This window comes from Mytilus edulis, chromosome 3 (genome assembly GCF_963676685.1).
Source record: "Mytilus edulis chromosome 3, xbMytEdul2.2, whole genome shotgun sequence".
In the NCBI taxonomy this organism is placed as follows: Eukaryota; Metazoa; Mollusca; class Bivalvia; order Mytilida; family Mytilidae; genus Mytilus; species Mytilus edulis.
In genome coordinates, this window is record NC_092346.1 from 17436196 (window position 1) to 17464194 (window position 27999).

General features: G+C 30.9%; 2 protein-coding genes across 2 annotated transcripts; one reads left to right on the forward strand and one right to left on the reverse strand.

Moving 5' to 3' along the window:
- Positions 1-81: 81 nt before the first annotated feature.
- Positions 82-20334, reverse strand: LOC139515922 (putative lipid scramblase CLPTM1). The gene is made up of 14 exons (XM_071305685.1): positions 19785-20334; positions 18817-18978; positions 17596-17754; positions 16942-17059; positions 16490-16575; positions 15823-15940; positions 13435-13537; positions 12814-12958; positions 6051-6144; positions 4756-4946; positions 3752-3847; positions 2849-2984; positions 1070-1237; positions 82-488 (listed from the first exon to the last, which is right to left on the reverse strand). The coding sequence occupies exons 1-14, from the start codon at positions 19860-19862 to the stop codon at positions 211-213; spliced, it is 1932 nt and encodes a 643-aa protein (XP_071161786.1). The 5' UTR covers positions 19863-20334; the 3' UTR covers positions 82-210.
- Positions 20041-27991, forward strand: LOC139515921 (menin-like). The gene is made up of 6 exons (XM_071305684.1): positions 20041-20486; positions 21387-21539; positions 21976-22160; positions 24267-24307; positions 25377-25601; positions 26121-27991. The coding sequence occupies exons 1-6, from the start codon at positions 20078-20080 to the stop codon at positions 27211-27213; spliced, it is 2106 nt and encodes a 701-aa protein (XP_071161785.1). The 5' UTR covers positions 20041-20077; the 3' UTR covers positions 27214-27991.
- The last annotated feature ends 8 nt before the right edge of the window (positions 27992-27999 follow it).

Genomic DNA, 27999 nt, shown 5'->3' on the forward strand with positions numbered 1-27999 from the left:
CTGATTCTTTGATTTCTATGTTTTTGAACCAATGAAAGAGACAATAAGAATTCTTATGTAATGCAACAAATAAGACCCAAATATTTAAAGCATCTTTACTCTACAAAAGGTATAATATCACAACATCACATATTGCAACAATCCATTCTTGTGTCCTTTTGTTCGGAGGATTTCTGACTACAGTATTAAAATGTTAAAATATAAAATTATTCAATCATTTTTCTTATCGTCTGCTGATTTTGGAGGGTGTGCTTCTCCATTACTGTCCTCCTGTTCTGTTTTCTCTTCTTCTGTTTGGCTTGGCTCTTTGACTTCTGATTGGCTGGATTCTATGGCTTCTGATGGACTTGATTCTATGGCTTCTGATTGTTCAGGCATGATGTCACCGTTCGGGTCTAACATGTCCTGACTGGTTCCAAATTCGTTCACTCTTTTAGGGTCTATACGATAAATGTAACGCTGATACAGGAAAATGAAAAATACAATGTCTGAAAAAGATAAATACTTATATTGAAGGTTTTGTCCAACTACACGTACAGCATAAACCTGAACTAGAAAACTCACAAGCCAGCAAGGACCTTTAGGCATAGAAACAAATAACTAATAATGTTACAAACAAAGCATTGCATTTTCATATCTAGTGTAAATGTTTGTTAACTTAAAGAATCAATTTGAAATAGCCTAGTACACCTCTTTTAAATCTTATAAATAAAAGATATTACATTTTAACTAAATTTACTATCCCAAAGCTCTCTCAGAAGCCCAATAACCATGAATTTCTGCTCGTTATATGTTAGGAATATTTAAAAGCCGTCTATTACCAAGATACCAGTGATATATGTTAAAGATGCAAAGGTACCAGAAGAAAGCAAGATGGAGCAATTTATAGAAAATGAAACTCAAAAACTATTTTTGGTACACAAAACACAGATTTGAGGAAAGACTGCACTCAAAATACATGTAATAACTACCCTAATTTTTTATATGCGAGTTCTATTTCGTACAATACTTGGAAAAAAACATTAAAAAAATCAGAAATTTCAGTATGAAATATAATAAACAAACTTACCATCTCTAAAACAACCTATACGATAAAGCATTGGCATCTTTATCACAAAAGCAAATATATCATCTATAAATGTGTTGAGAGCTTTGTATGTCATCATTCTCCACGGAAGATGGGCTACTGACTTCAACTTGTAGTTTATAAATAACTGTGGAGTCATCATTATAAAACCTGAAGAAAACAATCACCAATGTGAAAATATATTTGTTATCATATTAGGGTCAGACTACATATTTTTATAAAGCCAATACCAACATTCTGGACCCCAATATATCATTAACATAGTCTGAGGAACCGTTTTATAGCCAAGTAACTTGAGTGTGTAGGTCAAACAAAATCTCTTGTTACCTTGCTTAATACATGTAGCTGAACCATGAAGTCATCATTGGTTCTCTGTCATAATATTCTACTCTAAAAGGAGGGTGGTATACCTAACCTTATAATGACTTCATGGTTCAACATGGCTAACCAAAATTTGAACCTACACACTCAAGTTATTTGGCTGCAACATAATTTCTCATAATAAGTTCATACACCAAGTTAGTATCTGTATTAGCATTGGAAATTAAAGCATCATGATAGCATGATCAGAGTTGCAATATATTAGTAGAAGAAATTTTGTATTTGTGTATGGCACTGTTGTTTTCTGTTTTCGATAAAAAGAATAATAACATATATGTTTATTATATGTAAATTGAACATATATATATGTGAATTTTATTTTGTCTATGCTTAATATGTTTATTTATTGGAATTAGGAACTAACATATGAATATCTCAATGTGTATGTAGAACAACAATGATGACGTTATAGGATTAAATACCTTTTTTAAGGAATTTTTTGGTGTATAAACTGGACCAAGTCACTCACAAACATATCATAGACTTTCATTTGTTTGTGAGTGAATTGGTCACTTTTATACACCAATAAATTCCTTTGAAAAGGCATTTAATCCTTATAATTCTTTAAAATTGGAAATAGGGCATGTATTTTTCCACACTCGTTACCTTTATCACAAGTAAATGGTATATTTATGTCATTGAACAGGCCTGGCGCATAAGTCATGTAAATGTATTTGTTGGTTAACGCAAAAATATGTAATCAATGAAATTTGCTATCCGATAATTTGAAGATAAACTGCAAAAACTCTTATTATCATTCAAATGAATGTTTTTGTGTTTACTATTTCGTTTAATGATTACGTGCAGTGAAAAATTATTTTGTTAACTTGGGTATTATCAACGCCGTCATCTTGTTTACATTGGTTATGAAAAGAAGTTTGGTCATCTATCAAAAAATACCAGAAGTCTTCTCGACCAATCATAACAACATATTCCCTAATATGCATATCATATAAGAATTATTTCTTAATACTTATTATCTAGTGGCAAATAATTAATGCATAATCAGCTTAAGGCATTTAAGAATCAGACAGATGATGCATATTTTTAATTTCTATCCTACCAGCAAGGAATAGTGGTAGCGAATTTCAGCATGCAGATTATTTTTTAGTAATAACAATCTAATTTGAAAATGTCCTTTTATCCCAGCATGCCATTGGAATTTTCTAGAGAGAACACTGCATTGTAAGAACTAAGTTTTAAATAACACCAATCCAGTGATAACTATTAGATTTAAAATAAAACTTAAAAAATATAAAATCTATATAAATTACTGACTTGTTTTATCTGAGCTCCAGTTGTTTAAACAAAACTGATAACAAACTTTCTAATTGTTTAGAATAGACCAATTTCATGTTCTTAATATATATATGTACTTACCAAATGTTAATAAAAATCCATATAACATATTGAGTACCCACGAGTACCAGCCTTTATGTTCTAAATATAATAAGGAATACACAGCATAACCACCTAACAATGGGAATAACGCCCATGATAAATATTTAAATGCCATCTGAAACAGAAATATAACCCATTAACTCAAAACATATGGCATTAATGGTGATAATGATAGATGCCCAACTGCAATTTGAATGTATATTCAAGATGAGAACATGTTACTATATTATGAAAATAAACCCTGCTTTGTACTAGATGGTCACACTGAGTTGGATTTTTTAAATGCTAGTTCAGAAGGTAGCAGTTAGATTAAAGACATTTCACCTTAAGCAGACAAATTATTTTCTGACTTTGAATTGACCAGTCATTGCTAATGCTCCTTAATGCAGGATATTTCGCTGATAAGCAGTAAATACTAATTTTAAACATTGAAATTTGTAACATGACAAGTTGTTCTAGTGTGTAAACAAAACAGTTCTCTTCTAGCACAAAACGTTTTGCACTTATAGTTTAGGTTCATATGTACTTAATTTTTTCATACTACCTAGCCCTATAATTGTTTACTTTTCATAAATTGTGACTTGGCTGGATGGTTGTCTCATTTTTTTATTTACTGTTACCTTGAATGCATGCTTGAAACCAAAAAATTTGCAATCCAAAAATGTCTGAATACTTTAGGATCTATATGACCAAAATTCATAAACGGATCATAAGGAAATGCAAGAACTATACAAACAAAGGTCCACTTCACTTGAAGAAGTTGAAACCGTAGTTATTCTATAATTTTTAAATTCATTATGGGAAAAGCCGATCAGAAAATAGGGACTACCAATAATCTGAAATGATCTTAGGAATAATCTATAGTCATGACAGTTATCTTACCATATCATATTCTTTTGTATGAGATTGTGTATATGTAGATTTATCTTCAAAAGTGGGCCTTGGTATTATTCCAAATAATGGATTTTCACGATCAAGCTGAAAATAGAAAAAAACAATAAAAATACAGAATTTTTTTAAATGTTTATTTAGATGTTTAAACAGGAGACCATTTATCTTTTGGATCATAATGCACCTTATTGCTATTTGTCCACCATTACTGGATATCACACAAGTTTCGGTAAAATTTTGACGTCATAAAATAAAATATCTGACGCCACACTGGAAAAGTGATTGTTGTATGCGTCAAAAGTTCAAGCGGCCAGGTCAGCCAGGATTAGCAATAAGGTGTATAGGAAAGAGAAAGTCGGTTTAAATAAGGAATGGGAACTATCCTACATAATTTGATCAAACACTATAATCACGTTAAATTAACATTAGAAGTAAAAGAGACAAAAATAGTTAGGGCTATTCCAGAAAAAAATGTATGGGGGGGTTGGAAGGCACATTATATTAATAATACATGGGTGATAGGTATCAGAGCAATTTTCACACTATAATGCACTATAATTCTCAATTACAATTGTCTTGGTGGCGGGTGCTGACAAAAACTGCCTTCCAACCCCCCCATACATTTTTTCTGGAATAGCCCTTACGAAATTTATATAATCCAAGTATACAGGAAATATCTTCGATTCATGATAGCTCTTTACTCAATCTTGAAATTCTGACTTTCAGGAAAAGTTGATATGATTTCAAAAGAAGATTTCATATGTATCTTCTATACTTCCTAGTTTCTGGAAACACAAATTTTACAATGCTGAAATCGGTGCCAGGGATCAAACAGTTCTAATCTTTTACCCCAATAATTGACAGGCAGTTACTGAGAAAGAAGAATTGAATTTCATCAACCTGATCAATAGTGGCATTGACTGTTCCTTTGCCCACCAGGATTGACATATGAAAACAAAATGGAGACATTTATATTTGTTTCCATAGTAACCCACCTTTATTGTTATAACTTTCTGTATTTTCCAGATTTCTATAATTAGACCGATGAAGATACTGATGCGAACCATCATGTTTGTTTCGTTATCCTGGACATATAATACAACAATGATTGATTGGAAGACGTTGAAAAAGACAGATCTGACCGATAGACCCTCTAATGACTTTCTGTTCCTCCAAAACTGGATATCTAAAAAGGAAGAAAGATGTCTTTAAATTTTCAACCTTTTTTTGTTACAGTTCATTAGAAATTATTGCTCACATTCATTATTTCCATTTTTGGAAAAATTGACAAAAATGTGAGACAAACTTTTAAGATTCAGGAAAATCTGTATACAAATTATGTTTCAGATACCTGATGCGAGTCATATTATCAAAACCTCACAATTATTTCTAAATTTACAGTACTTTTCTTTATGTTTTTGTGATTATATCTTAATATTAAGAAAAATTTGAAATGAAATTTTACAATAGGATTTAAATTATAAATGTATAGATGTTAAATAAAGGCCATATAAATCATATAATACCATTAACATGCCAGCCATTCATAATCAATAACAACTGTCAATACATTGTGCTAATCATTTTTTGTACATTGTGTTAATTTTTGTGTTGTTGATCACACCAACTTAACTGGTATTTATCACTTTTATTTTCACAGTTTCACTGTGTAATATGTTTTCTGATGTGATTAAAATGTTTTTAAATACTATTGTTCTAAGCTTTTGTGCTCGTAAATAATGGAAATATTTGACAGCAGACAGAGATAGCAATTTACTCTCCTTCTTTTTATTTTTTTTTCTCTTCCTTGTAACCATAATTTGTCAGCTCACCTTCTAGGTCAAAGATCCTCATGGTTTTTTTTTTATTATGTGATGTTTTTGCTGTTTTAATAGTAATTATTTGATTAACAGACCAAATATTTGCATAACTATATGATAAATTAGGACTGTTTTTTTTATTATTTTTATTATCTTGTTTAAAAAATAATAAATGATTTATACCAGGTATGTGATTATATTAACAATTTCTGATTATGTGATACACCCTGAGAGGCTTCAAAGCAGACCTTGTTTCTTTCCATCTAAAGCTAATTATCAATTGATTCTTTGTTTTTGGTTATTATATATTTTTTTATTTTCAATGACTATATCCATGAGAATTTGTTTTGTTGCCTTTTGTTGACATAGCAACTTTACATCCAAAGTACCTTTCAAAATTTAAAGTAAACTTTTAAAAGTACCTTTCAAAATTTAAAGTAAACTTTTAAAAGTAACATTCTGTTTCTTACCATTCTTAAAAGCCAAGAATTCAAACACACTGTGAACAATTGACACAATGATGGTCATAGCTAACAAATAAGGATTAGTCTCTATAATGGCAGTCTGGAAAGAAAAAAAAAATCTCTGAAATCTATTTCGTAAAGTGTATATGAATAAGATAAAGGTAAGCTGAAAGAACGTCACATGGTTCATGCTATTTACTAAATATATATGCCAATAAACAGTTTATCAGTCATTGTTCGTGTTGTTTTGAGTCTTATGACAACAGAAATTACTTTGTAAATGCTAAAATTAACAGCCAGACAAATTCAAGTCTTTTCTTTAGGCTGTACTGAGTAGAAATAGAAAAAAATCAAGTCATGTTTGACCTTTTAACTTACTTTCAGATAATAATGCATCTGAGAAATACTAGCCTGGTGCAGCCAAATATTTCATTAGTCATATTTAAGTTATCTTTTATGCATTTGAAAGATCTTTTAAAAAGAAAGAAACTACATTTTATTTCATGGAGATTGGATGTATAGTTTTTGAGGTACGACATTTTGAATGTGTTGAATATGTTATATTTTTAGACCGTTTCTATGATAACTTTAATACAGTAATATGGCACCGAAAACAGTTAAAAAAGCAAAAATCAAATAATGAAAATAACAGAACTTTTTAATGCCTCAACCTTTTGATGTAAAATTTTAAATACATATAAAGAAATATAAGAACCTTAAATGAGTATAAGAATTGAATTTTTTGTGTGTTGGAAATTGAAAAAAAAATCCATAGTTACCATGGTAACGAAACAGAAAAAAATGAAAATAACTGCTTTGAGGGCTTTTTACTTGCATTAGTATCTACATAAGTCAGCTTTTTTATAGGAATTGTTAGTTTATTGATAAAACAAGTTTAGGGGTTCAATTTTTGCTGTTGTTTTCTGATATTTGATTATAAAATTTTCAGTTACCATGGCAACAGAAAGCATTATTTCGTATTTTTCGTGAAAATTTCTTCTCAAATGATAAAAATTCAAAATGTTGAAACTTTTCTGTAACTACAAAAGATGAGGTTTATTTTTATGACAATTTTAGAGTTAAAAATGCTTAAAATATAATAATATATGTATTTTTGTTTCCATAGCAACAGTATAAATTCTGAAATTGTAAAAAAAATTAAAAAAAATATCAAGTTGTTACGACCAAATCTTCATACATCTTTAATGAATCTGAACAGCTTGAATATAAGAAACACTGACTGAGTGACATTTATTGATACAATTATTGTAGTATTGAGTTTACTTATTGTTGAAGGCTGTATCAGTATGCGGATAAATCTCGGTCACTGACTCTGGTAGATGGTGGATGGTTGTCTCATTTGCAAATATATATCATCCTTAATTTTTTTTGGTTTATAATGACTTTTTGAGTTTTTCTTTTCATTTAACATTGTTAAAGTATATTCTCAAAACACATGTACATGTAGTTGGTTAGTATATATTTGTTTTTGTGATTATGCATGTACTGTCAATTGTCACCTTTTTTCAAATATTCTTTTCAATGCAAATTACCTCAAAAAAAAAATGCATATAAAATCAGAAAATTGAATTACCACATATTTATTAATAATTAATAATAAATAAGACCTGTAAGTAAGAAGAACTTCACAACACTATCAACAAAAAAAAACCTTTCACATTTAGTTAGAACTAGAGCAGTAATTTCTATATTTGGTAGTGATTGATTGCAAACATTTTTTTTCCAGCTTCCATGATCGAAGAGAAGAATCATTTGGTCCAATTTCATTATCAAAATCAAAATGAATTACAGTTTTAATAAAAGTAGTTTCCACTGCTGGTGGTGAACACCACTTAAATGTACATGTATTTGTATTAGATCTTTCCATAAAGTTTACAGTTGCAGTTTCTTCTGATAAAATGTCTTCAACCTGACCTATATACCAATCTGAAAGACCTGCGACAGCAATCCACTGATTTACTTTAAAATCTTTATAATTACTAATAAAAGTCATATTTGTATTGATTTTTACATCATGGCTTCTCTTATGTTTTTTAACATGTTTAACCGCTGAAGTTTCTTCCTTTTCATTTTCAAGCTTACGTTTCCTTGTTTTGTTGGAATTATGTAGACCGTTTTTGCTTAAAACTGCGCTTGGTTTTTTTACAACCCTGACATTTTTTAAATTGTCCTTTTCCGACTTTAATAATTCATTTCTTTCTGTTAATGGTCTTAAATGTTCTTCTTTCCTAGGGACATCTAAGTCAATTTCTACACCAATATGTATATTAGAAGAATATTTTTGAATAATTTTGATAAGATTGTTTTTTAACATTTCTACACTAAATGCCTTTCCTTCAGATGAAAATTTGTAAAACACATTATTTCCTTCAAAACTTAAAACACATTTATAATACTTTAACTGAAATTTTAAAGCAACTAATTTTAAATGAGAAGTTTTAAATTTTGATAGAAGTTTCTTTACATCCGCTTCAGTTTTGCACTGTCCATATCTTAATATGTTATCTATTATCTTTTGTTTTTCTGCAATTTTTTTCATTTTCTTTCTTTTGATTTCATCGGCTCTTATTTGTAACATTTCAATTCTTTTTTTTTTTATATCTTTGGATCTTTGTCGCCACTTTTCTATAAATTTTGGCAACAATTTAGATACCTTTTGCATAATATCAGCCTCATTACATTGCGTGTCAAGCCAATCAGAAGTTTTATTATTAACATATAAAACCATTCCTTCAATATGAGCTGTGGTTGCATTAGGTTTGAATCTTTTAATTCTGTCTAACTGACCAAAATTTGATTCATTTGATTGGTTTGTTTTAGGAACAGATTGACTAATCAGCATCAAATCCTCACTGGGATCAGAATGCTTCCCTCCAGTTAAATGATCGACTAACTGCCTTTTAATAACGCTTAAAATACTGGCCAATATAAGTTCTAAAGCCTGTGTTGTTAAAACATCCAATTCTTCATTATTTTCTTCCACAGCATGTAAAGCAAAGAAACCAAACAAATCTTTTTCGGGAGGGTAATTTTCAAACATTTGATAATTTTCATCAAACATCGGAGAAGAATCTTGTACTAAATTTGAAATACTATCATGTAACTTTTGGTAATATTGTGACATGTCAGTTATAGATACATCATTACAATCAAGAAGTTTCCATAGTGGACGATTGATATGGACATCAACTAAACCAAGAGCTCTAACACCAGCAAGGGCAATTTTGGATTCAATGTCAGCATTCACAGATAGTAACAGATTGTTACCAGTACCATACATTTCAATAAAATCTTGGATATGTGTCAAATGACCATATACTGCTCTTGCATTTTGAAATAAAATGTTAAACCTATTCCCACGGAAAGGTACAAGATAATTTTTTAAACCATTTTCAAATAAATAGGCATTAAATTGCTGTGGCCTACCGGCAGTTTCACAACCATGTATTTGCAATAAGTTACAACACGAGCATATTAATCTTTGCGCAGCAGACTCACTCCTTGTACCCCAATTACTAAATTGTGACAAAGTTTTCATACCAATTTTTTCTGCTGTACTAATTTCTTCAAATTTTTTCAACGATTTGTTAGAATAATCAGCAAAATTTGTTAGTAAATGTAAACCACAATAAAAATCATGAATATCTATAATTGATTGCTGACATTCTTCATTTAAAGTTTCCCAGTTTTCTAAAGCTTTGGGTAATAATGATTTACGCCATTCTTCAAATAGCTTAACATACGGTTTGTTTGTTGGACCTCTATCGCTCATAGTATTATGAATAGTTTTTACCATTTTGCTAATGACTTTTGTTAATATTTCAGGATTTTTTTCATTAGTCAATGATACATAAATTTCACCTAATTCGTTAAACAATGCTTTTGTTGCATTTAATTGTGTTGCACTGTTTTCTGTTGCTAAGTCCATCAAACTTGCTGAATATGTTTTTTCTGAAGTTGTTATGTCAAAAGTAAAAAAATGTTCCCCCCACTTGCTTGTGCCATCAAACTGCAACGTGTTTGCAGAGTCCTTGCTTAAAATAGTATCTGCCAATTGAAATTTTGCCATCAAATTAGCTTGCAGAGCCATTCTTTTAGCAAATGTAACTTCTGGCATATCATTCAGTTCTTGACCAGTCATATTTTTTATGACTGATTTAATTACATTGCTGCACATGTTACAGCTTACACCTAATGATATTAATTCCATATATGTTTTTTTCATTTCATCACAAAACTCTCGCGACCCATCTTTTCTCGTTTTAAAAATAGGTATTTTTGTGCATTCTTCAATTATTTCCTGTAGGATGGCATTCGATTCTTGAAGTTCCTTGTTTTCATCGCGCAATTTAGAAATATTTTCATTCTGTTTATTTTCAAAAAGTTCTGGTTTTGACTTAAGATATGATATTCTTTTTTGTAAATTTCTTTTATCCTCTTTTAAGACTAAGATTTCTTTTTCACTTTGTGTTATGCTTTCTTCCATAAAGGAAGATTTTTCTTTTTCATTTGTTAAAGTTTTGTTTATTGTCTCTAATTTAGTGTCTCTTCTCTGAATTTTTTTGTTAATGTTCCTAGTATTATACTTTTGAAGTTTGTTAATAACAGTTTCATATTTTTGTTTCAAGTCTGAAAGTTCTTTGTCTGATATTGTTTTATCTTTTATGATTTTATTTAGTTGATCAGATAATTGCTGATTTTCCTTATATTCTTGTGTAAGTTCTTCTTCAACTTCTTCTTTTTCATGTTGAAGTTGGTAATTTAAATTTTGAATTTGTTGACAGCACTTTATTGTTTTTAATTTCTGTTTCGAACACTTAGGATTTTCACAACCCTCTGCCAAGTTGTCTGTAGAGCTTGCTTTATTAGTACCCATTTTTGGGTATGTATATGTTTCATTCAAAAACTGTTCCGAAAAGCTATAGCCCTTTCTACTCATATCTAAACGATTCTTTAATAAAGATTTAACGGAGTAACGCATGGCATGTTCTGAAAAAGTTTCGCTTTTAAGCCCCACTATATGATGAACCCACTTTGTTAATTCTGTGAAAGTAATTATTTGAGCTACGAAACTTTTCAAGTTCATATACAACACCATTCGTGACTTGACCACAAACAAAATTATACAAATTATTTGAAAAAATTCTGAATTTTGAACAATGAATTCCTATGACGGTTGAATCTTCTGACAACAATAGAACTTCTCTTAAAACTTTTTCTTTTAATTCTTCTGTATTTGCTTTATCAAACTTGTTTTCTATCTTCCTTATCAAATCACTTATTTTACTTGGTATCTTTACTCTTGAGTTTACTTTCTTAAGAAGACTCGGTAACTTTTCTTGTATATTTTGTTGTTCGTACCGAAGAATATCTCGTAACTGAATCACGAACGCATAATTTATGTCTGAAAAATAAAAAAAAAGTAATCTACATTTTTGTGAAAAAAAAATCCCCTACCCCTCTTGCTGGGATATTAAATTGTCTTTAAATTTCATTTTTCTCTCTCGAATATCTTTATCAAGCAGAAATCGTTTTTTTATTTTAAATATCTTATCAGGAAAGCATTATACTTATCTGAAAAACAATGAAAAGGAACCTACATTTATTGAAAAAAAATGCATCCCCCTCTATTGCCTTTTATTTCATTATTATATAAAAATTAGATCACTTTTTTTCTTGAATTTATGCGACAGTGTGGGAAGTTTTTTTTTCGAATAATTATTCAAGTTTCATTACAAATATCTAGTTTATTTGATGTTAGGAAACTATATTTATTTTATATAAGTTCTTCATAATAGGAGGATTGCGTAAAATCGAAAGTGAAACTTGATTTTCGTATTGTTTATCAATAGTTCACGTAGTTCATTCATGTTACCGTTATCCGTAAGTTCTTTATTTTAGCAAAGAAACATTTATCCGTATATTACTGCGCTAAATTACCTAAGTTTTCACGTTTACACGCGTCTTCTACTGATTTAAACACGCCATTTATTTGCGCTGCGGCTACAGAAATCGAATTCATTTTTATCTGGAACGTTATCGACTTTCAGAAAATTTTGAAGGTCGTGACCTTTTTTCAACGAAGTAAAGTCAGTATCGCTTTAGTTTCGCATCTTTTGACTAGTTACTGTTTGGAAAGAGCTAGTTTTGAATTTTTTACACGTATAACTTTTATCAATTACTTTTATAAAATTAATATTGAAAATTTTAAACGAAATTGTTTTTTAAATTAAAAATTTTGATACAGCTATAATATCTTCAAGAAAGTTATACGAAAATAAAGCTTAAAATACGCGCTTTCATTTTATGTTAATTTTAAATGTGTAAACAAACGGGCGAAGGTGGCAAATTTAGTCAGAACTCAAGATCGCTCTAAATTTACGCTGTCCAACTATCATAACGCGTATAAATATCGGAAACGTCGCCGAGTTTTAACATTCGGAGGGTAAGTGTTAATGTACAAATGTTGAATAAAAAAACAGATGAAATTAATCTACAAATGATTCTCTTTCGATTGGTATAATTTTCGTACACATATTTAAAGAGGAAAATAACTAAAATAGCGTTTTAAAATCTTAGACATTATGCAAAAATCGTGACGTCTAACTGAACGTTACACTACACATGCACCAGGCTAGAAATACTGAACTTTCAACATTAAATTCAAACTTGAAGTATCAGAAATGCAGTACCAATGTTTCCATACTAGGTATCAAATACAATCTATCGATTAATAGCTAACTCGCACCTTTAAGGAGTCTTGATCATTATCAGAGTCTTCCATGAAATCTGCTCCTAACATGGAGTACCACTTACTCCTCATGTTCTGTGCAGCATACATCTGCCATCTTAGCAGAGAGATGGGAGAATAAGTCAAGGTCAAATTCAACTTTCTAAAATGACAAAAAAATATATACAATAAATAATTGAAGTTATACTTTTACAAATCAAACTCTCAAAAATGTTCATTACCAATATATAATAGATTCATGTTTGTTCCTTAAAATCATACATTGGACAAAGGGAATATACTTTACAATCTCAACTATGGGTGAGCATGGTGAGAGTCAAACACTTTTCTGAAACTGTACAGAAATTCTAAAATTATTGCTAAAGGTGGTTAAGGTACTCCATTTTCAAAGTTCCTTCCCTAGGTTCAATCAATGAATGAATGTATAAATGGTAAACAACATTTCAAACATTTTTTTTTATATCTTACAGCAAAACAGGAGACCTGGAAAGAATACTATCATTTAAAATGAATTATATTTAGTATGTCATACACTAATCAGTCAATTTGTGTTTGAATTTCAATGATGATTGAAATGAGTGACCAGATTAAGGGGAGATAACTCATTCAATGACTTACTTGACTGTATCATTCAATGGTTGATATTCTGTATTTAAATTCCAGTAGTCATTGAAATATATGACAGGATAGTAGAATTCTCCACCGGGTACAAATTCAACATCTGTTTAATAAAAATGTAAATAACAATAAATGTCAGTTATTTTATTATTTAAAAATCCTTGATTCAATAATTTTAAATCTAAATCAACTGAAATTGATATTTCGTGAGAACTCAGAAGTGTAGCAATGTTACCTTATACAAATATAGCCTTTGTATGAGGTCGATACAAGGATATATTGACCTGAAAGAAGTATATTGACTGAGGACGAAGTCCGAGGTCGATATACTTCTTTGGGTCGATATATCTTGTATTGACCTCATACAAAGGCTATATTTGTTATATTATTAATTTCTGACCATATTTGTATCAAAATCGTCAATTAGGTTTGCAGGGATCTCCATGGATGAAAATTGAACCATGGAGGATCTTTCACCATAACAAACCGTGTCCACGCTGTACAGTGTAGCGCGATCGGAAGTATTTTATCCCTCCATACAAGGAATGGTGAACATGCTAATTCATTGCTTATTTAAATAATATTTATTTGAATTTTCATTATAGAATTAGAAGTATCAATATTTTCATTTATTGCCGTTTTTAACCATTCAAATGACAAGTCTTCATGGTCCCCCCTTAGTCGAGAATGACCAAAAGCTGTCATGAAGGTCCCCATGTAGATTTCTTGTATTTTTGGTAATTGTTATGGGAGTTAAAAATCATATGATGTGGAGCTTATTTTTCATGGACACTGTCAAATTCAGAACCCATTACCGGTATGGCTGATTTGCAGCAACAACAAAACGATATGTACGGGTTATGTAAAAGGTTAAAGAGATTTGTAAAGCAAACGTTGACAAATGAAAAGGTTTTTAATGACTTTATCTGGCAAATTGATGCTGTACAACATGCATCTTTCGAGTCTGAATAGCAACCGGAAACGCGGATGTATCAATTTGATTGTAATATACGAAATGAATTCGGAATTACAATACGATATTTCCAGGAAATATTTAAGTTTTTACTTTAAACTTTTAAAGTAATTCTAAATTATCGTTACAGCAGTACTCAGTTATTTGCGATCTAATAATATTTACTGTTTTGCGTCTTATTTTGTACTTCTTAAGAAAAGGGGGATGCTGATTGCGTAAGTCAAAATAAAGCACGTGTTCGACTTGTTAAACTGTTTTCTTTGTAACTGGATTATTAATTTATTAACTTAATCTAAATTATCATAATCATTTGCTGAAACTTAGTTGATTAATTCGACAAATGGATCGTCTATCCTCAGATAGTATTCTCCTGTCTGGTTTGTTGATCTACCTGTATACAAGCTCAGGTACAAGTGATTAACGATCTTAATCCGGATATCCCTCAGGCGTTAGAACTGTATTGGATTATAACATAAAAAGCCTAAGGGTTATGCAATTACATGCATTTGATTATAATTGATAAAAAAAATGGCGTCGGGCTACAAAAGCGATGAAGTTTTGAACGATGGAGGAAGACAATTTAACTATGGCGGAATACAATTTAACGATGGCGCAAGTCATTTGACGGTGGTGCAAGACATTTGAACGATGGCGGGGCGCCATCGTTAAACAGGCCATGGAGATCCATGGTTTGTTGGAATTGTATAGATATTACATTGTCTACTTGACAATAACAACTATTTCATTTACTTTTTTTTTTGGACATCTTTAATTATGTATTTGAAGATTTTTTTTGGTCAAATAATCGATCACAGATATCATGTGTTTCAAAACGTTAGACAATATCCTGAATTCATTACATGACGTCACAAAGTATATTGGTTTTTAGATATTCTAAAAATAACCGTGCAATATGCTTTTTGCAAGTCAATATGCGTTTTGCTATCCGCCGTTTTCTCTCTACCTTCGAAAATATAGTTTAACATGCGACTATCCCTAAACGAATCAAATTTGTTAAAATATACGAATTAATAATATTACAATATATCACCAAGTATAGCATAGATTGTAAACAATTGTTTGTATTCAAAATAAGGTTAGGAGCCTGTAATTCATTGGTTGTAACATTTTTTTGTTTGTTCATTGTTATGGACATAAAATGGGCTGTTAATTTTCTCTTTCAAATCATTTTACATTTGTCATTTGGAGACCTTTAATAGTTGACAATGCATCACTCATTTATGAAGGCTGTATGGTGACCATTAGTTGTTAACTTCTATGTCATTTGGTCTCTGGTGGAGAGTTGTTTCATTGGCAATTATATTTTTATGTCTAGGGATGCAGTAGAAGAATAAGACAGGGATAAGAGGGGATACCTGATTATTTATAGTTAAGGGTATTGTAGAACAACTTACATTCATCCAGTGGTGCTGGTAGACTTCCTCTTGCCCATGGTGTGTGATCATCCATCATATTTATAGTTAAGTTGGGGTGCCAGTGGGATAAAATCTCAAAGGAAGACATATTCTCTTTCTGAAATGTGAAAATAAAACACTTGAAACTTATATGGTACTCTAACGATGATGATGATGATGATGATGATGGATGCTCAGTTGTCAGTGGATTGAGTGGAAACATGTCACTCTACTCTAAGAAGTCAATAAAATTTTAAGGTTTGACAAGACCACAGTTTGAACTAAAAAATCTCCTTCAATTGCAGCTATTAGAATACCACAAAACCAACAGGCACTTTTACAGTTATTCAAAAAAATTCTCCAAAATAATAGATTGCAAGTGATTCCACAAATAATAATTAATATGACTGATTCCATGAATAATATTTAAATTGACATCTACTTGAATTCAACACCTAAATATTTTTCAACTGCTGACATTAAATGGTAAAGATCATTCTCATCTAAACTGTTTAAAACATCCATGTTTTACATTCTCATATTTTGCACTGATTTTTTTAACTGATTATTTTCCATACTTGTCCAGGCTATATTCTTAATCAATCTCCAGTAGCTCAGCACCTTCAAAACTCATTACAAATGTTTCTAAACTTCAGTTTGGGTTTACCTTTATGAGATCTGGGTGAACGTCTGTTTCACCTGTCAACAGGTTTACAGTATTCTGAAATTTTCTCTTTTTAAACTTGTTCAATCCTAAAATTACAAATAAAAACATATTATTTGGGAAACATATACTTCTGCTATGACATACATGTACATTTACATGTAACTACAAATCATATGCAATAAATTGTAGATTAATAATGTGTGTTAATAGACTATGCAAAAATAACATGAATCAAAAGAAATATTTGTATCATTTTGACTAACATTTAAATAATTTACTTTCAGTACTTTACTGTTTTGTGTTTCCTTGAGTTCTCATCAATTTGTTCCCCCCTTAGGGGTCCTACAAGGAAATCTGCTAGTCCTCACTATTAGTTTGATTGCAAAATACCAAGTCTGTTGACTTACTTTCTGAATCATTTTGACTTATTTTTTAGTATTGCATTGACTTACTTTTTGTATTATACACTGTATACCGCTTCAGATATTTTAATTTATCTTTAGGATTCGGAGATTTTCCTTCTTTTACAAAATATACATGTAGGTATATAGAACCATTGTTCTGGACACTCTGAAATAAAATAGTTCAGTCAAAAGATAAAATTCTAAAAGAATTACAACAATGTTAAAATGCATCTGCAAATCGGCTCATAAATAAGTTTTCTTCAAAGTTAGGTCTGCAAGTGTACTGTGTGTCCATTATCCTTAAGTACTATTTTTTAATTGGGAGTATTTTGATGCTGGTAAATTGTAACTTGTTTGTCTGTATTTGGTCTTGTGGGTTTGTTAGTTGGAACCCTATCAATAAAACACCTCTAAAATAGTTGACCCAGATGGATTAATGTTGTCTGTCAGCAAAAATTATTCAGTCATTTGACCATCACCTTAGGGATAGAGCTTTGAAATAGGTGCCAAACTGTAAGGTATTGATAATAAAGCAACTTAATACAAAACATCATTGATCAATTATATTAGCTCTTATCAAACGGACTAAAGCAGAAAATTTAACAATTGTTGACCATTTACAACAGCTAGAAAAGCAACACATCAATGTTTTACTTTCTGCAACTTTCGCCACAGGCCTCACAAAAATTATCTTTTTTTTACCTTTGGTGTATCTATCTCCATAGATTTTTCATAAGATCCATCTCCATTCGGTCCACTGGTCCAATCACCATACATCAGACCTGTCTTTTTCCAAACTAATGCATTTTCATTGTCAAAGTCTGAGAAGGCTTCTTGTTCAGATAAGTACATATATAAGTCCTGGAATGATCAGATATCTAATTATATATTTGTGTCTTTTAAATCATTATAAATATAGAATGTTAACAAAGAGACAAAAAGAGTACCTGTTCATTGTAACTGTTTTAATTTGTCAAAATGATAATGCCATTAATGGATGATGCGCATGCTTGTACAATTTGTTAATATATATATATTTTTTGTTCATTTCCCAAGTTTTCAGTTTAAATGTATTAATGTAATTTTTCATTTCTTTCCATTAGGCCGAGAAAAAAAAGATCGATGTTTCCGGTAACCCGACCGACCCTGTTTTTTTAGCCCCGACCCTAACTTTTTTATTGGATCTTCAAAAAAAAAAAAAAATTGTATCAACCGACCCCGTTTTTGACACAGGCTTCTGATAGATGCCATAATATTTTTTCTCTCTTGCTTCTACTTGCATAGAAAGCCAGTAAAACATTTCCGGATTTCATTTACGATGTCAAAAAAAAAAAAAAAAAAAAAAAAAAAGAATTCCGACCTACCGACCCTATTTTTCAAAATGATGTTACCGGAAACACATATCTTTTTTTTTTAGGCCTTACTGTAAAGCCAATAAGAACACATCATTGTCAATATAATGGCAGTTTAAGTGACTGTCATACACGCGAGTGGTTAAGCTAGCTATAAAACAAAGTTTAATTCACCATTTTCTAGATAAAAAATGCCTGTTCCAAGTCAGCAAAAACTTTTGGTTATCCGTTTTTTTAAGTGCTTGAGCTTTGGATTTTACCATCTTCTTTGGGACTTTCCGATTAAGAGTATTTTTAGATATTTATGTTATTATCGTTTTCAAAATGGTTTTCATTGACCTTCTTGGCAACTTACTTTTTCAAAGCTGAATTAAGTGACCTTTATTGCATTTTATGTACATGCTAGTTATATTGCATAACTGATTTGCTCAAGATCTGTTTCCCAGAGTATTTTCTCGACAAGAATATTTTGAGATTTATATATAAAAATATTTTGTGATTTATATATAAACACTTCAATGTGTATTTTAAATGTTTTTACATTATTTATGATATCAATACGTATATTTACCATCTGCAAGTTCTTTGGAAATAGATTCTGTGAGTATTGTTTCTCAGGTTGTCCTTCTGTTCCTGTTGTAGGGGTTGATCCCCTTCGGAAAAAACTACTTATCATATAAATAAATAGCATTCGCACTACTAATGTCTTCAAAGTCCCAAAGAAACCAGGTCTCTGTTGAAAATATATAAAGATAATTAGTCATCATCATTTACATATTGGTATACACATAATATAAAATCAAAATTTACAACAAATTAGAATGACTTGAAGTTATAAGTATGATTAGCTTAGTTGTAAATGTTTAAATCATTTACGAACTATGTATTAACACATATTTCCAAAAAGAAAATAGAAGTACATGTAGCCCTCCACTCATGAACTTTGGGAGGTTTTTTTTAAGTGTATTGAATATTAATTTTAAATTTTCATCTGTTTAAAATGCATGGTTATTAATACTAATAGTGCTTATTTTTGGTTTTGTTTTACACACATTTTTTTGTCTACTAGAAGTTAGTAGAACTGTACACAATTGTTCCCTGCATGTTGTGAGTTGAATATTCATTGTGATAACTTTTTAACAAGATTACATCTTTTTGGCTCTTGTAAGGCCTGGATATCTTTCTCAGACCCGCCCCCCTTTTTTCACCAAAAAAAAATGAAAAACTATTTTTTTGTAATCTTGAATCATGTATGCTGACCATCATGTCATTATAAAAGGCATTATGCTATACCTTCAGAAAAAAGAAGGACCAATTAACTAGTTAGAAAAAATACTTTGTTCAGGTTAAAATAAATAATTTCTGGAAAGGTCGAAAGGGAAGCTTGACGTATCAAACGTCCACATTTATTATCATCAGATTCAGCTGTGTGTTGTTTTGTCTTTCGATCAGAATCATCGTTATTTACACAAATTCAAAACATGAAGTAATATTGGGGGGAAATAAATTAACATATAGATTTATTTCAAAGTTAATTACCGCCTGGTCAGCCCCTGGTGCGGCATTTTGTACTTCATTGCTGTTGGCTGCTGATGCGACAGGCACGTTGTCGGCCATTTTCTCTAAAACATAATAATTAATCTCTAAACCTATTACGAAACAGAAAAATTTATTTAAAAACAAAGCAATGACAACCAAAAATACAATTAAATCAAGATAATAATAATATTAAAGCATGAATATTTTGGTCAATGTTTTAATAAAACTCCTTAAATATGTAATTATGCAAAAATGCAGATTTAAAGGTTAAAATATTATTTTCCTAATGCAAGATGGCGGGATTACGAGAAATCGAAAAACAATTCTTTCCCCTTCAAAAAATACAAGATGTCATTGACTTATTTAAAAATGAACTGAAAGATAATGAACCTAACTTAACATTAATGTCAATTGTGCTTGGAGTAATCGAAAATATTTTGACTGTCAACCGAGCGGTATCTAGTGATGCTGACAAATCCAACACGCTGGAGCCCATTTTCCCTGTTATTGAATTATCGACCATTGAAGCACTGTACACTAAATTTGTGACGCATATTAAAAGATCCGTTGACAAAACAAAATTTCCTGACAAATTTGCTACCAGAGAACTTGTGAAAATTGTCTCTGATGTTGTTTGGTGTTGTTTATCAAAGAGTTTCAAAGACAGAGCACATCTCCAATCACTTTACAGTTTCTTAACTGGTATACTTATTAACAAGTTTACACATCTCTACATGAGCTTTTATTTATCTAAGTCAGTCCAAAGAAATTTGAAACAGGACTGTCAGTGACTGTAATCCTTTTGTTGTGGTCATGATTTACAGCTTCTATATTATGTTGTCAATCTTCAATCACAAATACAAAATAAATCCAACTATACATTCTGTTCATATATATGACATCTTTTATAAAATATTTAATATTGTTGTTTAATACCCATATTTCTAAGAATCAGATTCTAATGAGGAAGTAAAACATTTAAATATGGAGACATGATATGATTGCCAAATGAATCAACTATCCACCAAAAACGAATGAAGAGGTAGTTTATATCAGTTATACAATGCTGTTAACTAATGTGACTGGTCTAAGAATTTAAGTAATCTGTATGGAGTAACAGAATCCCAAGACTCCTAATGTTTTCAGTGTAAAATCAGGACATTTTTATATAAACAAATCTACTTATTATAAAAAAATTAATCTTGAACATGTTGAAGGCTGCTTGTACCCCTCATTCATGTCATTATTCAAGTTCATGCTCAATTTAGGTACACATTCAACTAACATCAACCATAACCATTTTTTTGTACCAGATGTGCATTTTGCCAATTATGTTTCCATCAATGTATGCATTTCAATTTGCAATAAACACACACACATGTATACATGGTATATATATAGAGTAGAATAGAATCAATAGAATATATGTAGTCTCCTTTTCTAATGATTAAGGTGAACAATCTCTTTATAGGTAGTGATGCAAATATATAAAACACTAAAACAGGTTATAAATAAAATATATTTTTTTTAAGAATGGTTGACATTTGGCATGTTTGGTGTCTGAATGTTTTATAAACTGTGTATGGACTTTTTCTCTTTCAGGGAACAAGCTTGACTGTTTTGGTGTGGCTTTTGCAGTAGTTGCTGCCTTCCAGATATTAGAATACAATGACGTACATTTATCTTTATCAGAAGACCATGCTTGGGTTGTGTTTGGTGAAGATTTAAAAGAAACTGCTGAAGTCACATGGCATGGTAATAGGTCAAGTTTTAATGATTTTGCTGCATCTTTTGCAAAATTTGATATGAATTCTTTGTTTGGCCTGCTCTCAAAAGGATTGACAACTCCACTAGCAAAATACCATAGTATTATAGATTAATCAATATATTTAAGATTTACCTTGTTACTTGTATATGGTGTTTCTAACAACATAAATAAACTGCCCCTTTCGAAAACATACATGTAGATAATAGCAATACCTGATCCTATTCTGTATTAACATGATTAACTAGATAAGACTTTAACCAACATTATTTTAGTTTGCAGGTTATAGTTCAACAATAAGAACTTTAGCACAGCAACTTGTTTTACTTTTCAACCTGTCATTGAATTGTATTTTTCATTGGTTCATTGTGCTGGAATCATGTGCTGATGTGGAAAGATACATTATTAAGAAATTTCTATTTTAAGGGAAAGGAAATGAAGACAAAAGAGGCCAGCCAATCACAGCTAGTGTTGTAGAAAAGAGTTGGTTGTATTTAAATGGACAGCCAGTTATATGTAACAGACACATGGAAGTGGCAGCCATTGTTAGTGGAATTAACCCATCCATAAATTTGACTGTGGATAGTGTGGAGATGGGATCATTACAACAGGTACTGTGGATTCATCATTAGATACCATATTAAAGTGGATTTCATGTGTATATAAACTCATTATAGATACTAGGAATAAATTTTGTATATACGCCATACACACGTTTCGTCTACAAAAGACTCATCAGTGACGCTGGAATCCAAAAAAGTTAAAAAGGCCAAATAAAGTACAAAGTTAAAGAGCATTAAGGACCAAAATTCCTAAAAGTTATGCCAAATACAGCTAAGATAATCTATGCCTGAGGTAGAAAAGCCTTGGTTTTTCAAAAATTCAATATTTTGTAAACAGTTAATTTTAAAATATAGCCGTATCAATGATAATTCATGTCGGCACAAAAAGTGCCGACTACTGGACTGGTGATACCCTCTGGGAATTAAAACTCCACCAGCAGTAGCATCGACCCAGTGGTTGTAAAAAAACTCATCATAGATACCAGGACTAAATTTTGTATATAAGCGAGACGCGCGTTTCGTCTTCAAAAGACTCATCAGTTACGCTCGAATCCAAAAAAGTTAAAAGGCCAAATAAAGTACGAAGTTGATGTGAACCACAAAATGAAATATTCAACAAGTGACAAATTTTCTATATGCTTGAATTCAGACTTCAGCAAAACAATGAATTTCAAATATCCAAGTTTTCCATAATCCACAAAAATTGGTACACACGCCAAATAAATAATCCACAGTATAACAGATAGCAATTTAAACAACAACAAATAACTAATGCTGTGGATTCATTTATTCTCGTGGGTAACAATTTTCTGGACTAAAGAAAACTTGCATTTTCATGCATGTTTAATTTCATGGTTTTATCCAAGCTTGCATAAAATTTTATTTATAATTATACCCCCGCATTAAAAAAGGGGGGGTATACTGTTTTATTATACCCCTGCTTTAAAAAAGAGGGGTATACTGTTTTAAATCTGTCTGTCCTTCCGTCAGTCAGTCCGTCCGTCCCATGAATATTTTTCGTCGCATTTTTCTCAGGAACTACAATACAAGGATTTCTGAAATTTGGTTTCAGGGTTTATCTAAGTCAACTATACCGTGTGATGCGTTTTCAGATTGATCACTCGACAACTTCCTGTTTATCGAACACTTGTATGATTTTACACATGATAGCCAAGTTGAAAATTTTCGTCACATTTTTATCAGGAACTACAATACAAGGATTTCTGAAATTTGGTTTCAGGATTTATATAAGTCAGCTATACTGTGTGATGCGTTTTCAGATTCATCACTCGACAACTTCCTGTTTACTGAACACTTTCATATTTTTACACTATTAATATTATCCACTTGCGGCGGGGGTATCATCAGTGAGCAGTAGCTCGCAGTTTCACTTGTTTATAATTTTTTGAACATTTCAATTTGAGGTTCACCACAACCAACAAAATTAATGAAACCCACAAAAATTGATATCAAATAATAATGAAATGGGGAATATGTCCAAAAACCAACAACCTGACCAAAGAACAGAAAACAGCAGAAGGCAACCATTGAACAAATAATAATGAAATGGGGAATATGTCCAAAAGACAACAACCCGACCAAAGAGCAGAAAACAGCAGAAGGCCACCATCAAACAAATAATAATGAAATGGGGAATATGTCCAAAAGACAACAACCCGACCAAAAAGCAGAAAACAGCAGAAGGCCACCATCAAACAAATAATAATGAAATGGGGAATATGTCCAAAAGACAACAACCCGACCAAAGAACAGAAAACAGCAGAAGGCCACCATCAAACAAATAATAATGAGTGTATAGTTTCAAATCTGAAGATATATTTTCTTTTACCAACTGGGCTGAATTTTCTCTTTATCTTTGTTGGAAAATGAAAGCATTAAACTTTATAGGCTTGTCCTTTTTATTACACAGGACAGAAAAAATATTGATTTCCTTTGATTTAAAAGGGAAATATTTGCCAATACCATTGTTATTTTAACCGAGTTATGACATAGTCATGCAAAAACTTTTGAACACACAATTTTTTTGTCCCCTACATAATTCCTGGATAGAACCAACTTTTATAACCAGGACTATTGCTGAACTTTACTGTACTTCATTAATATTTAATTAAAAAAATGGTTGTATCATTCCAGGAACTTCTGTGGCTGTTGTATGATTTGGGCCATTTATCAAAGTAAGTTTACTCTTCAATATGTGTCGAAAAATGATACTTCAAATAGAAAATGAAATGGAGGTGATCATCAGTGGAACAGCAACCAAACAAAAGATAAAAATCTATGATTCTTGAACAATGAGTAAACTCTTCTTCAAAATAATAAACTCTTCATTTCCCAAGAAATGAAAAAAGGAATATAACAACGTGATGAAAGACCTAAAATCTAAAAGCAAAAAGGAAACATTTTAATATCAGAATGAAAATCAAGCACACATTCAATTTTTCTTTAATGTAACTTTTGTAAATAATGTGTATTTTTTTTTTTGGAAAAACCATTTCATTATGAACATGCCAAATCAAATAGAAGGCAAAAATTGACATTTTCATTATAAAAGGAAACTGAAATCTGATCTGTTGTTACATGGATTTTGCAAAAGATTATAGATATTAAATTAGATGTAAAAAAAATACCCTAAAAAAAGACATTAACCTTTGGTCCTAAGTAACTTTTATTGATGTAAAAAATACTGTCAATTTTTTTTAATTATTTTCACTATATTCTATTCAATTTTATTCTAAATGTAGATAGAATGAAACCAAAAAGAACTTGCCTACAAGTTTTATCGTAAAATTCATGAGAAATAATATGTTTCAAAAAATTATGAACAAACAACTTTGAATGTCTGTAACCATCTTTCATGCTTCTGAAGGACTATAGATAGCAACAGATATTGCAACAATTTTTATGAAAAGAAGAAGATCTGGTAGGATTGCCAATGAGACACCAGTGACCAAATAAGGAAGAAGTTAACAACTATAGGACACTGTATATTACTCAACAGTGAGTGAAACTCATACCGCATAGCAAGCTATAAAAGGACCCAAAATGACAAATTTGGAAAAAAAATAACCATCAACTACCTTCCACAGGTACCAAGTGGCTTTTATACATGTAATTTTGGAGACTTAAAAAAATATTTGCAACTATAGGTCACTGTACAATATTCAACAATGAAGAAACCCATTCTGCACACCAATAAAAAATAAAAATGTAAAGCAATTCAAACCTGTCAATTTTTTTCCACAGATACCCAATGGCTTTAGGTAATCTGGGCGACTTAGAAGAGATCTCACCAACACCTGGGAGGCCGCCTCCTGTGGACATTTTTGAGGAATCAATCCAGTCATCTAAAGTTCATTACCATAATCAACACGTTTATCCATATACCTATCTTGGTGGCTACCATTACAGAAATCACAATTATAAAAAAGCATTAAAAGCATGGGCAGAAGCAACTAATGCAGTGAAAAAGTAAGTATTTTGTTAAGAAGCAGGTGACTCACTGTGGATACTGTTGTTTACTCAGTGTTATGCTCAGGGCGGAATATTATTGTGGATGTTTTTATTACTGCAAAAATTATGGCAGGACAGGTTTTGCAAAAATGAAAAGTCGCATTTTAAATTTTGATATCATTTTTTGTATTCACAATACCTTAACTCGCATTTTTGTTGATCGTTTAACAATCTCGATATTGAGTGCACACAAAAAAAAACTATAATCCTGAATATGCATGAAATAATTAACATTTAGAATAATATATGGATTGTTATTGTGGTATTGCATGTATTATTAAAAACAAATATGGGGCAAATTTTTATGAGTTTTCAATTCAATTTCACAAGTTTATAAAAAAAATAGCATCTACATATGTAGTTGTTTACATCCCAAGTTTTTATTCTAGGGTAATGGATGTCTCATAAGTCGTCATACCTCATCTCCTTAATGCTATATCTTATGGTCACCTTATTAATATATGATATTTTTTACAGTTTTAATTACAATAGAGAAGATGAAGAAATTTACAAAGAATTTCTAGAAGTTGGCAATGATTTAATACCAACAATGATGAAGCATGTAGCCAGTGAAAATGCTTCCCGTATTCACCAAACATCAATATCGTATGATCCTGATTGCTACGCAGACTTTCTTAGATTCTACGACGGAATATGTGAATGGGAAGAGGACAGCAAAACACCTGTTCTTCACATAACATGGGCCAAACAGCTGGTGAATTCGCTAGCTAAATTTGATCCAACAGTTAGAAAACTGATTCATCTGATAAGTGAGGATGGGGAGGAATCATCCTCTTCATCTGAATCGGACGAGGAATCGGAAGAAGAGAGAGAAATCATCCAAGATGAAAATAGAAATCAAAAGAAAAAAGTTAAAGCAAAGAAAGGTAAAACTCATGACAAAGACAAATCAGACAAAATAAATGGGCAAGCAGAAGATTCTCAAATCAAATCTATGTCTGACATTGAAGCCATGGTATCTAAGGTTGATGATGATTTGCACACAGAACCTAATCCTAATATCGAGGCATTAGCTCAAGCATGCGGTGATTCAATACTTAATCCTGAGTATCTCCTGGGAAATGGTGAACCTTTTACAGCTGTTAGTACAACATCTGTTGTAACAGCGTCGTCAGACACAAGGGTCGATTTACAGGAATTCTTGAGCACCAAGTCCAACGGATCTCCTTTCATGGGTATGTCAGTTGATGCCATGCTTAAGGCAGAAAGTCCATCAGATATGATGATGTATAAAAAAGAACAGCAGTTTACTAACGGAGTTATTACCCCTGTCTCACCGAATAGTCCCATACCTGTCAGTTCTCATGAAAGTCCCATTCCTGAGCCTGAACCAGAGCCCATGGAAGAAAAAGTTATTTTTGAACCAGTAACTTTATGTCTGAAAAGTCATAAAATGTTGGCATTGCGTAAAATTTTCTCCTCGGAAAAGTGTAACTACAGTGCAATACAACTTCAACTTACAGCACAATCACAAGTACATTTCAAAAATCATAAAAGGAGCACAGAAGGTGACCTAGCAATGGCAAGGAAACGTCAACGACGAGAATAAATGGTCCAATTAGTTATTATTGTTAATGTTTATTTTGTTTTGAGATTGTAGCTTTAGTTAGTTAGGAACCATTTCAAAATATGACAGTTTTTTTCAAAATGGACATAAGGGTGTTTTCGCTAACCATGTCTACTCTTTCCAATGGAAAGTGTATAAATGCAAAGATGTTGATGTAAACATCATGAACATATTAAATATCTGAATTTTCTCTAAACTAAACAACTGAAAATTAGAAATATCCCTACTTCATGATAATAAGAAAAACTGTCAGTTTTTGAAATGATCCCTGAGATTATTTTTTGTTGTAAATATTTTTAATTTAAATTCCATGGCCGTCTTTCTTTATTTTTTACTGCCTGTTTAAGTTGATGTATAGATTGCATTCCAAGATAATTTATTTATGACTGAATCAAATTTGATCAAACGATATTTTTTTTACACAAAATAGCTATTGTAGCCATTTTTAATTGCTTTTTTTTTAAGTTATTTGTTTGTTTTTTTATAGTAATAATTCTTGTTTTTCTAAAATTTCTTAGAATTTTCCTGTTTGTTGTAAACTTTATTAACTTAACCTTTTTCACGTTTCTAATTTACTATTTACAGGTAGTGATAACACCAAGGTTATGTTTTCTTATGTTTTTCGTCTGTTCACTGTTAGGTATTTGATGGTCCAAGGTCAAACACAAGAATTATTTCAGAAAAATCTCATGAAAATCAAGATAATAGGAGTTTTAAGAGGGGCTTGAACGAGAGTCATTGTATCACTAAAAAAAATAAATATTTGAA